The sequence below is a fragment of the Cyprinodon tularosa genome, unplaced genomic scaffold (assembly GCF_016077235.1).
Source record: "Cyprinodon tularosa strain WSP-4 unplaced genomic scaffold, ASM1607723v1 ctg153, whole genome shotgun sequence".
NCBI classification, from domain to species: Eukaryota; Metazoa; Chordata; class Actinopteri; order Cyprinodontiformes; family Cyprinodontidae; genus Cyprinodon; species Cyprinodon tularosa.
The window spans coordinates 1,288,444-1,304,415 of NW_024038364.1; the positions used below are offsets into that span (position 1 = coordinate 1,288,444).

The 15,972-nt window shown below is 39.4% G+C and overlaps 1 protein-coding gene across 6 annotated transcripts in view; it reads left to right on the forward strand.

The window, feature by feature from the left end:
• The window catches only part of LOC119779929 (protein MTSS 1-like), a 75,396-nt gene that overhangs the window by 45,022 nt on the left and 14,402 nt on the right, over window positions 1–15,972 (forward strand). For all 6 annotated transcript variants that reach the window (XM_038279779.1, XM_038279782.1, XM_038279781.1 and 3 more), the window contains exons 4-7: window positions 7,478–7,562; window positions 8,525–8,616; window positions 8,737–8,811; window positions 10,505–10,516. In XM_038279779.1, coding sequence (XP_038135707.1) covers window positions 7,478–7,562; window positions 8,525–8,616; window positions 8,737–8,811; window positions 10,505–10,516 — 264 coding nt within the window. The remainder of the gene's footprint in view (window positions 1–7,477; window positions 7,563–8,524; window positions 8,617–8,736; window positions 8,812–10,504; window positions 10,517–15,972) is intronic.

A 15,972-nucleotide genomic window follows, 5' to 3' on the forward strand; every position in this document is an offset into this window, starting at 1 on the left:
GACTAAAAAGTGTTGGATTTAAGCCTTAAGTGGCTAGAAACGTGCGTGGGTAACCGATGGACCGTATAAGACTCACACCCTGGGGTTTGCTAACTCTCCTTCAGAATCTGTAAAAAGGAGCGCTGGGTGTTCATGCGGTCAGCTCTCTAGCAGGAGGCTCACTGAGAGAACAACAAAGTGCTGCAAAGCAGCAAGTAACCAAAGCAAAGCCACAATACTAAACTTCTTAAAGACTTTTATGAGCATTCAGGTTGGGATAGCACTTCTGTCATTATTTCCTATTTGGAGGGCTGTATATTCAGCAGCTGGCAGAGACGATGATGAGCAACATGTGGCTGTTAGATGTGTAACACAACCTTACAGGGATTCTGTCTTCACCAGTCTTCGCTTTGAGGGATTGTTTTATGGAAAAGCGTGTCTGGAATTACAGTAAAGATGCTATTTGACACCCAGCGGCCATGATTGTCAAAATAGTCATAGTTGGAAAAAAAAACATGATCAAATAGTTGGAACTGGTTGTTAAAAAATACCTTCAGCGGCTGTAACTTGACATATACACTATATTGCCAAAAGTATTTGCTCACCTGCCTTGACTCACATATGAGCTTAAGTGACATCCCGTTCCTAATCCATAGGGTTCAATATGACGTCGGTCCACCCTTTGCAGCTAGAACAGCTTCAACTCTTCTGGGAAGGCTGTCCACAAGGTTTAGGAGTGTGTTTATGGGAATTTTTGACCATTCTTCCAGAAGCGCATTTGTGAGGTCGCACACTGATGTTGGACGAGAAGGCCTGGCTCTCAGTCTCCGCTCTAATTCATCCCAAAGGTGTTCTATCGGGTTGAGGTCAGGACTCTGTGCAGGCCAGTCAAGTTCATCCACACCAGACTCTGTCATCCATGTCTTTATGGACCTTGCTTTGTGCACTGGTGCACAGTCATGTTGGAAGAGGAAGGGGCCAGCTCCAAACTGTTCCCACAAAGTTGGGAGCATGGAATTGTCCAAAATGTCTTGGTATGCTGAAGCATTCAGAGTTCCTTTCACTGGAACTAAGGGGCCAAGCCCAGCTCCTGAAAAACAACCCCACACCATAATCCCCCCTCCACCAAACTTTACACTTGGCACAATGCAGTCAGACAAGTACCGTTCTCCTGGCAACCGCCAAACCCAGACCCGTCCATCAGATTGCCAGATGGAGAAGCGCGATTCGTCACTCCAGAGAACGCGTCTCCACTGCTCTAGAGTCCAGTGGCGGCGTGCTTTACACCACCGCATCCGACGCTTTGCATTGCACTTGGTGATGTATGGCTTGGATGCAGCTGCTCGACCATGGAAACCCATTCCATGAAGCTCTCTGCGCACTGTTCTTGAGCTAATCTGAAGGCCACATGAAGTTTGGAGGTCTGTAGTGATTGACTCTGCAGAAAGTTGGCGACCTCTTCGCACTATGCGCGTCAGCATCTGCTGACCCCGCTCCGTCAGTTTACGTGGCCTACCACTTCGTGGCTGAGTTGCTGTCGTTCCCAAACACTTCCATTTTCTTATAATACAGCTGACAGTTGACTGTGGAATATTTAGGAGCGAGGAAATTTCACGACTGGATTTGTTGCACAGGTGGCATCCTATCACAGTTCCACGCTGGAATTCACTGAGCTCCTGAGAGCGACCCATTCTTTCACAAATGTTTGTAAAAACAGTCTGCATGCCTAGGTGCTTGAATTTATACACCTGTGGCCATGGAAGTGATTGGAACACCTGATTCCAATAATTTGGATGGGTGAGCAAATACTTTTGGCAATATAGTGTAGTTGGATTATTTTTTACCATAATATTTATTTATGGTTCAGATGTTTGGTGACTTTTGTTTCTTTTTCCATTCACAGTATTTCAGTCGGATTCAGGTCTGCACTTTGTTTTCATCTCTCTTCCCACCATTAGAAGCAGCGTTTGGGGTCATTTACCCTGTTGATTACACGGTTTAATCTGCATTCAGCTGTTGGATAGATGGTCTCACATTTTATTCTAGAATACTTGTGCACACATGCATTCCCAATTGTCTTAATTCAATCCAAATTATTTTATTTATATAGCGCTAATTCACAACACGTCATCTGAAGGCTCTTTACAGAGACAATTCAACCAGATCATACAGTCAGATTGATTTAAATTTTTCCATCTAAGGAAAACCAGCTGATTTTCACACCTTCAGGTCTTAATGACCTCTAGGTATGCAAGTTGTGGATGCAAAGGCCAAATCATAATCCCTCTACCTCAGTGACGTGCGGTGAGGTTCATAGCTGGTGAGGCACTGACGTCATCAGAATCAGATTTGCAAATAGATGCATAGATTGACAGCAGTTTACAGGTTATGTTTCACTTCTGCATCCTTACACATACAAACTGTAGCTCACAAAACACACATTTCCTTAAAAAACAAAACAAAATAAATGTTATTACTGTCTTACCTTTACTTATAAATGAATAGAAGTCCTCCTTATCTTCCTTCAGTTTTAAAAGTCTCTCTGTCTCAATGGAGATCACTGCCAGGGAAGAAAGCCTTCCTTGATCCGTCCTGTTCCTGCCTTATGTTTTCAGTCTCTTGAGCACCCCCTGCCATGAGGCAAGAGAACTGCCTGCCTCACCTCGAACTTGTTCTCTGCCGTTTATAATCGCTCATTACACGAAACACGTTACACAAACACAGTTGGTGACAAAAAGCTCTGTACATTATATACATAAGCCAAATTATTAGAAATAAGTTCACATATTACATTTGTTTAAACCATTTTATTGACGCCGTACAGCAACATGCTCTCTCCGCTTTGCAGCCAGCGCAGAGCCAGGGGTTGCGCAATCCAAGGTGAGGCAGAGCTCGCTGCTGCCTCACCGGCATCGCTTCCAAGCATTTGAATGGGAAAATAAGAAAATTCAGCGATTTTGAACAAATAAAAATCGAAATTGGTGAAGCTACATGAAAAATGAATATTTTTTAGTACAAACCACCGGATGAATATAACAATTTAAATTACTTTATGATTATATATTTTCTTTCTTTCCATGATGGCTGGTGAGGCACTGCCTCACCTGCCTCCCCTGACCGCACGTCACTGCTCTACCTCTTTTTTTTGCAGTTTTAGATGAGGTGTTTGGGAATAATATTCCATTTTCCAGAGATAACTTTGCAAACCAAAGTTGTTTTTTCCTGGTTAACCATCAAAACAAAGCATATGGGTTCAGTCTTTTCCAAACTCTCCTATCATGAACTAATTTTAAATATTTAAAAGCGGGGGAGCCGTTGTCTGATGTAAACCTTTTAGAAGCTGCATGGTCTGATGTTAGGGCACCTTTACTGGAACATCAAGTCCTTCGAAGATTTAAAGGATTTCTTGAAGCTGCCACAAGACAACCGATGATCTTGTGAAATCTTTTGTAAATGTAAATCCTGTATTAGAATAGAAAAGAAAATCCTTGTATTATCCCACAATGGGGAAATTCTAGTTTATTACATCAGACAAAAGATTATGGAAGAAATGGTCACACAAATATGGACCTTAGAAAAATGTATAAGAAAAACATAATAGGGAAGAGTTAAAAGATGCACAATAAAATGCTGTACTGTAATGTCTTTATTATTATTGTCCCAATAGGGGAAATTCACACTCTATATTTAACCCATCCTGTGGGGAGCAGTGGGCTGCCATTGTGTGGCGCCCAGGGAGCAGTCTGGGGTTAAGGGTCTTTTTCAGGGACCCAGAGTGGCAGTCTGTGTGAAAGAGTGGGCCTTGAACTCAGAACCTCTGGGACCCAAGCACAATGCTCTAGCCACTAGGCCATCCCTCCCCTCTTTTCTGTCAAACTGTACCTTTATACCTTTTTTTTAAAGTTTATTGGCAGCAACTGTTTCTCCTCTAAGTTAATTTACAGTGTCATTAAACCTTGGCATTGTATCACCACGCATTTATGTTTCAGACTAGCAAACTTCCTCAAAAAACCTCTGATTATGCTGATTATTCTCTAAAGATTCCTCAGCTACTCATTGTTAGCATCAAATTGCTCCTCAAGTCTCACTGTTGGGGACCCTTCACATTTAGATATATGTACTTTTCTTTGGTCTGGTCAAAGGATAACAGGGTTTCCGCGTATCATTAAATAATTTTTTTGATTAAGGTCTTAATTGGCACTGAAATTAATTGAATGTTTATCGTGGCATTTGAAATGCTTTAAAAAAAGAGATGGTCAGCAGGGGCCCCTTCAAGTGACTCTGTAATGAAACTTTCTTTTCAGCTTTACTGTAAAGCTGTACAGCTTTGGCTAAAGTCTAATCATAATTATTTCATTTTTTTCAGAATAACAGTGTATTATATCAAGGAACAAATGAACCTTCCAAGAGGTCGGGTCTGATTAAACCAATCCGACATCATGTGAAATTCTTGCGTTTGGAATCAGAAGGTGCTGGGACTCTGCTCATCTCGGCAGCCGGTTCATCCGTGCTGACGCTATTAAAGTGGCACCACATCGTAACATGGTCTGCTGTGATAACAGAGGTCCTGAAGAAAAAATGAGAGTCAGAGCGGGTGTGACAGAGATGTGTCAGAGGAAGGATGAAAGGAAGATGTGAGGAAAGGAAAGTGGAGTCACTGGTGCATTGCAGTGTTCATCACCACACCCTAAACAACAGCTGTTGGTTCACAACTGGGTAACTTCAGTCATGTTTCTTGATAAGACTCAAAGACGTCGATCTGCTGTTGATGAAATTAATTGAGGCTAATTAAGTTGTCTCTTTAGATAGACAGTTGAGTGTAGATAACGTGGGGGTGAATGTGTAAAATCTTCCTTGTGTCTAGCAATGCAAGCAGCTTGTTGGTAAATGCTGAGGCGTTTTTGTTGAATCTCCAGGCTGTCAAGCAGAGATTGAGAGACCCTTTCCCCAGGAGGGAGCGCCCTGTCAGGGGAAGAGAAAGGACGGCCATCTGGGCCCTTTCAGGTGCCTGTGGAGCTTCTGCTGCACTGAGAATCAGTTAAGAGTCGATTTATCTGCACCCTGCTGGAGTGTCCTTCAACAAAACCTTTACACCTAAATAAATCCGGGCTCAGGAGATGCTGGAAAATCATACTTTCTTTACCACTATGGGTAGTTTCAATAGCTTAAAATATTTTACATCAAATCTACTGAAAAAGCTTTTTAATTACTTGATGGAGAATTCAAATAATTCCTTTTTTCAGTTGTTAAAATATATTAATAATAGATCTCTTTAAAGAAAATCAATTTGAAGGCTTTTTTGTTAGGAAGAACACAAACTCATGAGAAATAACAAAAGAAAAGGTATAAATTATCTCCGAGTGGGAAAAATAAGCAACCTTATGTGGTGTACATCAGAAAACAGGACCCATCCTGCAACAGATGGTCTGGACCAAACACAGAGTCCTGCCTTCAGTTCTGGACTCGGTGTGAGATAACATGGAGGGAGAGACCACAGTGAGAGGCGGTTAATCCACAGAACTGTGGCGGTTTCTCAGACATCCATGAAACGACGAACCAACCAAAGGAAATTAAGTTTGAGTCAAAATAGTGGTCAGTCTAAGTCTATTTGTAAATCAAAAACTTTATTGATTACAGAAAATTAATTTAAGATGTGTAAATCAGATACTTTATCTCTGTTGATTATGATGATTATGGCTTTCAGGTATTGAGGACTGAAAATTAAGGTCTTCAGAAAATCCAAACTTTACATAAGATCAATAACAAAGACGAACCATGATTCATATATTCTATGTGGCCTTTAAATCAGGCCAGACTACTGAGAAATCAAGGTTGGTGATCATATTGCATCATATTGGTACAGTTGTCATTGTGGGAAGGTGCCAATTCTTGTTGGAACATTATAAAGGCATCTGCACCTCATAAAGTTCATAACCAGAGAGACTCTTCAGGGCTTTCTCTGACTTTGTACTTCATCAAATGTAGTGGCCTTGAACCAGTTGATGACAAACCATCACACCTCCATAAGCTCTATAATTCATCTATGGAGAGACAATTCAGTTCCTCTCCACTTTTTCTCCAGACTTTCTGACATTGATTTCAAAACTAATTAAAAAAGAGCCCTAGACTGAGCAATAACTCATTTCCTTCCTCCTTGGACAAAGTGCTTTGCTCCAGGAGCATAATGGCTGTAGTACATCCTGTACTTGTCTGTGTGTGGAGGCTCAGCTGCAGTCTGCACCTTTAGAATCTCCCTCAAACTCTGGGATCACTTGATTGACCATCTTCTCAATGCTCTAGTGGTTTACCACTTTTTTTATTACTTCCATTCATAAGCTGGGGACTGCTGCTTATGAATCTAAGAACCTTCTTGCTGCCTTGCAGACTTTAATGGCTTCTGACCTGTAGCATATCCTCTCAGGTAAAGACCTCACAGTCATTACAAAGATGCTGTATTTTTGCAGAATTGTGAAGCCCGTCACATTATATATCTTTATCAAAATGGCTCTCTTGGTCTTTTTTATAATGCATTTTTCTGGAAAACTGAATTTAACTTTTGCTTTGCATTATGGATCAGCATCACCAAGTTGGTCAGTCTTAAAGGGATGGACTGGTTAACCTCAGCTATGGTCGCCTAAAGAGATACACTGATACTTCAGCGAACGATATTTGGGCTGATGTTGTTTTTTCGGTATCATCTGACACCTGCATGTGTTTGTTGAATTATTAGTGCATTCTGCAGAGATCACATGAAGTGCATGTATTGCTGCTCCTTCCATTATTGATGTTATCTTAGATTTTGTTTTAAGTTTTATGAATGTTTCTTTTGTTTTTTGTTTAAATTTGGACTTTTTTAATGTTTTATTTTTGTCATTTTTATCATATAAATGGAGAAATAGAAAGCAATATTGGCTTCAAGAATTAGACCAAAAAGAATCAGCAGTTTAAGGATCAGTTAGACTGATGTCTAAAATATCAGCATCGGTCTTAAAAGACTTGATTGGTTGATCTGTTGACACAAACTCTGGGGAGTGAGAAAAAGGATGAGACCATGGATAAATAAGGTGGAAAATAATTTTGCTTGGTAGCTCAGACTTTTCTTTAAAGATTGGATGAAAAATTTGTCTATCTGGGACAATTTGCTCCTCCATGTCAGGAGGTTTCAGTTGGTTCAGGCATCTGGTAGGGTTCCCAATAAAAGACACTCTGAAGAGAACTTGTCTATCGGCTGGATTGTGAGAACCTTGGGGTTCTTCTAAAAGAAATGGAAAAAGTGACTGTGAAAGGGGAAAACAATGAAGGAAATAAATATATATAATATACAATGTTCATTGTAATGATTTCCTGGAAAACTGTGCAACTTAAAGGGGAAATGGCTCCCATGTTCCTCATTACTTAGCTAATTCTACATAATCATGCTTTTAATTAGTTTTCTTTGATAGTAGATCAGCTGTTACAGAGTTTATATCTGACTGCCTGTGTTTGTTTTTGTTGTCAGGGGGGACCAGGGATATCGGATCAGCGCTCACCAGGATGTGCATGAGGCACCGCAGTATCGAGGCCAAGCTCCGCCAGTTTTCCATGTGAGTGGATCTGGGTGTCTACCTAACAAGCCTATTCTTATTTTCTTGTTTACTTAATTGTTCTGTTTAAATATTACCTCTCTCTGCCATTTCACTTCATATCCTTTTCCTACAGCAACATTTAGAATCATTATTCTTCCCAAGCTTTATAGAGTTTCTCTGGTTGTCAGACTTTTTCTTCTCTTCTCCTCAAAAATGTATGCTGTGAGTCGATTAACCCCCGCAGTTCAGATTGAGGCAGTCAGGTTGAAATGGAGAACTGGAACCTCCAACTCAGCAGCAGAAAAGGAAAATGACAACAGTAGGATGCAAACAGAGAACACACGCTTACATACAGTGAGACCCCGGCTTCAGCTTTTCTGCAGCTCCTGAGCCCTTTATAAGGCTAAACTATATATATTAACAGCAGCAAAGGAACTAAAAGTGTTGTTTAGGTGTGGTTAAAGGCTGAAGGGTGTGAAGACATGAAAGGAAAAGAAAAAATACTGCTAGGATAGAAGAGCTGTTTTCAGAACTGCTTCTCATGGTTTATGTCTGACTCTCCAGCAGAGAGGCTTAAGCAGAAGCAGCGTTTTCATTTTTCTTTTGTTTACAAAATTTTAGACATTTTATTTTCTCATGCAATTACTGGTAGATGTTAATCCCTTGTTCAGTGCCTGGATGATATGTTCCAGTACTGACAGAAGCAATTAGCCCTGTTCAGATCTTAACTCATTGTTTTCTTTCATTGGATTACGCAAAATTCAATCACCCTCAATCTCTGTTAAAAATAGAAATTGATTTATCAATAATTATATTAAAGCCGTATTGAATTTAAACTCTCACTCATACTTTCTGTAAAACAGATCCTACTAATGACAAGAGTTTTATCTCAGGTTTTTCAAAGAACAAATGTAAAATGAATGATTTTGGAGACCTTTTTTCCAGAACGCTGTCAGTTTTAAGAGATTTTGTGTTTCCAGGGTGTTTCTGGACTGCCTGATCAATCCTCTCCAGGAGCAGATGGAGGAGTGGAAGAGGGTGGCCAACACTCTGGACAAAGATCACGCCAAAGGTTTTCACAAACACACTGTTGCTTGTAAATCTCTGTGAACTGGTTTGTATGACAAGCAAATATTCCAGCTCCTGGTATCTTCCTCCATTTTGTGTTATTTATTTCAATGTCTCTCAACAGAGTATAAAAAAGCTCGTCAGGAGATCAAAAAGAGATCATCAGATACTTTGAAGCTGCAGAAAAAAGCAAAGAAAGGTTTGTATTCTCTGCTCTGTTGACTACTCAAGCATAACTGGTCAGTTAGCCATGTTTCAGTTAGCCACATGGAGAGTGAGACATGTGTCATTATAGGATATCACGGTTAAGTATTTTGGTGTTTACATTTTTATGTTTAAAAGGAAAGTATTTATCTTGGGCGATTAGTTCTGACTTCAGAAGAAAAGTCTCCATTTATCCTGATGCATTAAAAAACCTAATGCAGAAATACATTTTAATGTTAATTTGAAGATTTGAATTTTTAATATAACTTCTTGCAGTTTTCTGTAGGGATGGGACGATTTATGAAAACCGTCAGAATCGTTCGGTTCGACTGTCTCGGTTCGGTTCGCGTGTGTTTCGTTCGGTTCATGCGCTGCTCCTTTTTCACATAGAGGAAGCGATTACACTCCAGAGCAGAAGGTGGCGGTACTGCGACCAAAGCCAACCGCCAGTAGTAAACAAGAAGAAGAAGAAGCGAAGCAGCTTAGCCGGGTGTAGCAGGGAAAAAAATCAGTTGTTTTGGAGAATTGTGTCGGACTGGCGAGTGGGAAAGAACTGGAGTTGGAAGACGCGCCAGCAGCACTTTATAGGTCTGCTGTATGGGAGCGCTTTGCATTTAGAGTGACCTACGATGACGGCGGAAAGAAAGTTGTGGATAAAAGTGCAACAGTGTGCAAGCATTGTGCAACACGTTTTGTTTATGCTAACAGCAACATGTCATGCTAACCCCGAAATCCCTCATACTCCGTCAGCAACCCCCGCTGCGCTCCAGACGGCTGCACAAAGCAAAGCCTACAGCCCCCATTGTGGCTTTGTCTGCTCCCCTCTGAGTTCCTTGGAGATGGTAGAGAGCATGTAACCTGACAACAGCCAGATGCATGTCTCGCTCCGCCTACATGAGCGAGACATGCATCTGGCTGTTGTCAGGTTAGAGAGCATGCGCCAGATGATTAAATTCAAAGCAGCAAAACATACGGAAATGATCCAGGGTTTCCGCGGATCATTTAAAATAATTACAATCCATTATTTTTGGGGGGATATTTTTCATTAATTTCATAATTTTTTATGGAATTTCGGTGTAACAATCAACATGTATCGAATCGAACCGAAAACCGTGACCAGAAACCGTGAATTGAACCGAACCGTGGATTTTGTGAACCGTTGCACCCCTAGTTTCCCTGGTAGTATAATAATTAGATATTAACTAATAATTTATTCAGACAGTCTATCTGATTAGCCAGCTTGCATTCTGCTGCTTTACAGCAAAAAATGTTATGGCATTCCACCTTAAGGCTGATTTATACTCAGAGACCAAGTCATCTTTTTCTATGTAACTGGTGTCCTGAAGAAGCCATATTTAAATGTGTATATTCTTCAAGAGTATTATTTGTCTTGAGCAAAAAATATTTGCTGGTCGACAAATTAATTGTTATTGTAAGGGAAGAATTGGAAGATTCCTTCCAGTCAGAAGATTGGCAATGTGCAGCAACAGGTGGGGGAGACACCTGGCATATCATTAAAGGCAGATTAATCAATAAGAAACTGAGAATCTTTGACTTTGAACATGTGGTGATATAGATCTACATGATGACATGAAAATGTCAGTTAATAGTTGTTTTTTTATATCTGATGTTTCGTTTCCTGTCTTGTCTTTTTCTGGCGGTGTTCAACAATGCTCAACCATGAACAGCTGATTTCTTTGGTAAGTGGATATGCATCGCCACACCATCATTTGTCATTTCTTTTGTTTTATTTTTTGACAGTGTGGCTTAAAAAAAGACTCTTTGCCGTTATTTAATACGATCTCTTCATCTAAGTTTATCTTGGGCAGTTTAACTCAGTTCATTTTTATACTTAGGGCTTCATTCGAAGCTTATTATGACTATATTCCACAAAGGGGAGGTTAAAGGTTGTAAATATATCAACAGGAATTATATGAGGCTTTAAACACCATCACTGGCAGATTGAGTCTTCTGTCAAAGTTTTGTTTTTCTAAATCTCCTTCAGGCCACTTTGGTCAACTGGAAAAAAAAAACAAGTTCCCATGCTGTTTAAATGTTTGTGTGACTCATGAAAACCAAGACCCTGAACACAACAAAGCCCAGTTTGATGCTGAACAACAAACTTCCATAAATCTTGTAGAAAACAATGTTTCCTAACTGGAAAAGCCACACGCTAAACTCTTGGAAAACAGGCCAGAGATGACAGACGTAGAGTTAAATCATATTTCTGATGGAACACAAATGTACTGTCATCATAATCATCCGCAACACACAGCTGTATTCACACCAATACTTAAATGAGTTTCACTTAAAAGCGTTTATTCCAACAATGGTCAAGATGAGAAACGGGTTGTTGAGTTTATTTAGATTTTCACTAAGTAATATCTTTAATTCCTTTGTTTTAAAGTCTTATTTTTATTTCTCTTAAGTACAATCAGACCATAAACCTCAATTTTGATCCCATTTTTTATGATCTTCTGCTGCTTTTTTGGACAAACACACCATTTGACAGTAAATGTCTAAAATTGGTTTTTGATAAAGAAAGTTTGTTGTTTCAATTCTGTGGTGCTGATTATTCTTTAAAGAGGCCTCAGCTACTCATTGTTAGCATCAAATCATTCCTCAAGTCTCATTGTTGGGGAACCTTCACATTTAAATATATGTACTCTTTTTTTTTTTTTTTTTTTTTTTTTGATCTGATGAAAAAATGAATTAAAAAAACTGAGGTTTGACCTCAGCGTTTAGCTCAAATCTAGTCTTTTATAAATCCTAAACTGCGTCTGCAGGTGGCCAAACCAGTATGTACTGTGGCCAACAGGTACAAACTTACAGCGCATTACGAAAAAAGCTGCAAAACACGTGATGCAAAATCAAAAACACCAAAGTGGAAAAAAAAAAAAACCGCAAAAGAAAAATGCTGCAAACAAAAAATTGCAAATGTTTTTTTTATTGTTTGGTAATTTGTCTGCAGCATTTTTGTTTCTTCTACTCCAAATCTAAATATCTGAACTCAGTCATGTTGACCTGTGCTGATTCTCCTCATCTATACTCCTTATTCCTAAACACAAAGCAGACACAACTATTTGAAGATCAAAGGTGACGACAGGTTAATAAAATTCAATCTGAACATATCACTATCTTAAAGTGTACTTTTAAATCTCACATTCTGGAGAATGTTTAACAGAGTCAAAGCTGATAGTTTGTATTTTCTTACCTTCTTTTTCTCTGCACATTTAGGTTAGCAGGACTTCAGACATTTGCACATCTGAGCTATCAAGAAAACTCTCATAATCCTCCTTTATTAGCTAAAGCAAAGCCATGATACTGATTAATTATAAAAACTGGAAAAGAACTCATCACCCTTCCCCCCATGAACACTAATTGGATATTACAACATGTAATCTTGCTTCTGAATCACGGTACTGAATGGATTAAGTTATGTCAGGAATCAAAAGAACTTGTTAGTATCCTGCTTTGAACTGTGAGAAGAAACTCTGAGAACAGAATAAACAGAACCTGAGTATGACCCCAGAGGAACCTCAGATGTGGTGGAACTGCTTCAATCCTCTGGCCCTCCCAGACTATTATTAGTGTATGAAAGGAAACTCCCTTTGCCATGGCTTTGAATGTTGAAAGGGTAGAGTACAGGGAGTTTCAGAGAAGGAAACATGGGAGGAGAAAAATTGGTTCCTCTTTTATGTCATGAATGTCCGGAGAGGGAAAATGAATAAACAAACAGAAACAAAATGGAACAAGGATAAATGTAAAAAAAGGATGCCTTATGTTTGAGTTTTTTGAAGATTTTTTCTTGAAACTCTAGATTTGTTTTAATTAGGTTAATTGGGGGAAGTCTAAACATTAACTAGAAAAGTACAAAACCTTCATTATATAATTTTTGATAGTTATTCAAAGTTGGATTTTGAAGAACTATTGACTAGCCTGATCAAAGTAAGCTTTAGTTTGAAGTTTCAGTGATGGTTTGAAATTTTCTTTTAGGATTTTTTGGTAGAAATTCCTTTCATGTTTCATTAAAAACAGCAAAGCAGCCCCAGAGATTATACTGCCACTACCATGTTACACTGTTGGGATTCTTTTTCTAAGACACTTGGATGTCAAATATCAGTGGAATACACAGTTTTGAAAAAGTTATAATTTTGTCTCTTAAATCAGAAGTATAAAATGCCAAAGTCTCTCCATGTGAGATTGATCTCTGTGGGAGTTTGCCCTGCAACTGGAGGGTTGTTGGTTCAAGCCCCAACTCATGGTTTTATTGCCGTTGTGTCCTTGGGCAAGACACTTCACCTGCATCGCCTACTGATGGTGGTCGGAGGGCCTGGAGGCGCCAGTGTACGGCAGCCTCGCTCCTGTCAGTGAGCTCCATGGCAGCTGTGGCTACAATTTAGCTACCATCAGTGTGTGCGAGAACGGGTGAATGACTGAATGTAGTGGAAAGCACTTTGGTCAAGTCTTCCGACTTGAAAAAGCGCTATGTAAGTACAGGCCATTTATCATTTATCAGTTTGTTGTTGAGCCATGAACTTTGACCTTATCTAAAGAGAGCCCTGCTGTGCTTTAGATGTTTTTCCTAGTTCTATGGTTCCCTTATAGATGAGTCTGTATTCCAACATCTCAGAAACGGGTCTAGTACTCTCGTCGGAGTGACAGATGTCCATAATTGTTTCTACTCTGTTACTGAATTTCAGTTTTGTTGCCTTTTGAAATAATTTAACCTGCTTTATTTTGTTCTAATGAAGTGTTTTTTCTTTATTCATCAGATCTGAGTGTGGCTAGAATAATTAAATGCAGTTTCCAAAATATGTGCCTAAGTGGGTAAAGGGGAGATCATGTTTTTACCAAGGGTTAGGTTGGTTTGCATCCATCATTTACTTAGACTGTCTTTTTCTAAAATCTAAATTTGATTAAACTAAAATATGCAAGTTTTCAAATAGAAAAAAATATTATAATAGCTTGTGAAGCCCATCTCCATAGTTACCAACACTATATTGAACTGAATGCAAGATGGAAATATGAGCAACCATCTGCTATCTTAACAGATTATCTGTGATTTTTGCTTGGCTGGATAAAATGAAAAAAAGGAAGGATAGAAAGAAAGATTTGTGGCAAAATCTATAGATAAAGCTGGAAAGAAAGAAAATTGTAAAGCCAGGAAAAAAACATTCCCATCAAGCCTTTCTCTGAAGCATCTGCCTGGAAAAGTTTAGTTGGAAAGAGATCAACTTAACTCCTATCAGTCTGCCTCACCGCAGACGCTGGCTTTGGACCATGCTGGAGGAATGAAGAACTTTAATTATATGTTTATGTCTGCCATCAAATACAGGAGGCTGGATTTCCAAGTCAGAATCTTAAATGGGGGGAAAAAAGTAAAGCCTTAAAACCTTTTCAGAACAAGAAAGCAGCAAAAGCTGCAGTAGATTCAATTAAATGTGTCAACGTTTTTATGCACTGCTGGAATCTAGGAAATCAGAAATCAAACATTTCTTATTCTGTCATCTGTTAACCCCCCTCCTCAAATCGCACATCAAGAATTGTTTGAAGTTACTCTGTCATTACAATCCCTCCAGCTCTCTTGTCTGTTTTATATTTCTGTATTATAAGGGTAGTTAGCTTTACTGTAAGTCTCTCCTTTTTGTTCTTCTTTACAAATCCCTCCATGAGCTTTAGATGGCTCAGAATTCATCAGCCCACATTATTACCAACCCCCCTCTTTCCACCACTTCAACCCCGTCCTCCAGCAGCTGCTCTGACTTCCAGTTAAATTAAAAATCTTCTGTACACATTCAGCCATTCACAGCCTCCCTGTCCTAGTCTTTCTGTTCTCCTTCACATTGCTAGTTTCTCCCTTTTCATCCTCCTCCATCCACCTCACTGTGCCTTCCAGCCATTTTAGCACCGTGGGGAGTAAAGCGTCTAGCCACTCCGGAACTCATTCCTCTTTATAATATCCACTCTCTCCTTCGTTTAAATCATCATAGAGTTTCAGAAATCATACTTATTTTTATTGCATTTTAACTTGTTTTTAAACCTTGTCTTTTTATACAATGTCCTTGAGTGACCTTCACAGGTGCTTTTAGATTAAATGTATTGTTACTTTCTTAAAGTAAATTACGTCCAGCACACCTTTCTGTACATGTGATATTAGAGATCATGTAAAAAAGCTACAATACAGTAGCTTCCCAATTAGATTCTCATGCTGCGTGCTGGATGTGCTCTGTCTACACCAATGAAGATTTTTGGTAATAACTGGACCACCTGGCATTCATTGACTGTGTTTAGAGCATCAAACATTTCCCTTAGGATGGTCAGGGTGACCCCCTGTAGCCTAGGTGGCTAGTAACTAGGTAGATTTACTCTATTACAGGTGCTGGTCATAAAATTAGAATATCATGAAAAAGTAGATTGATTTCAGTAATTCCATTTAAAAAGTGAAACTTGTATATTATATTCATACATTACATACAAACTCATATATTTCAGATGTTTATTTTGTTTAATTTTGATGATTACAAATGACAACAAATGAAAATCTCAAATTCATCATATCAGAAAATTAGAATATTGTGAAAAGGTTCAAAATTGATGGCCCCTGGTGCCACACTCTAATCAGCTAATTAACTCAAACCACCTGCAAAAGCCTTTAAATGGTCTTTCAGTCTAGTTCTATAGGCTACACAATCATGGGGAAGACTGCTGACTTGACAGTTGTCCAAAAGACGACCATCGACACCTTGCACAAGGAGGGCAAGACACAAAAGGTCATCGCTAAAGAGGCTGGCTGTTCACAGAGCTCAGTGTCCAAGCACATTAATAGAGAGGCGAAGGGAAGGAAAAGATGTGGTCGAAAAAAGTGTACAAGCAAGAGAGATAACCGCACCCTGGAGAGGATTGTGAAACAAAACCCATTCAAAAATGTGGGGGAGATTCACAAAGAGTGGACTGCAGCTGGAGTGAGTGCTTCAAGAACCACCACACACAGACGTATGAAAGACATGGGTTTCTGCTGTCGCATTCCTTGTGTCAAGCCACTCTTGAACCACAGACAGCGTCAGAAGCGTCTTGCCTGGGCTAAAGAGAAACAGGACTGGACTGCTGGTGAGTGGTCCAAAGTCATGTTCTCTGATGAAAGTAAATTTTGCAT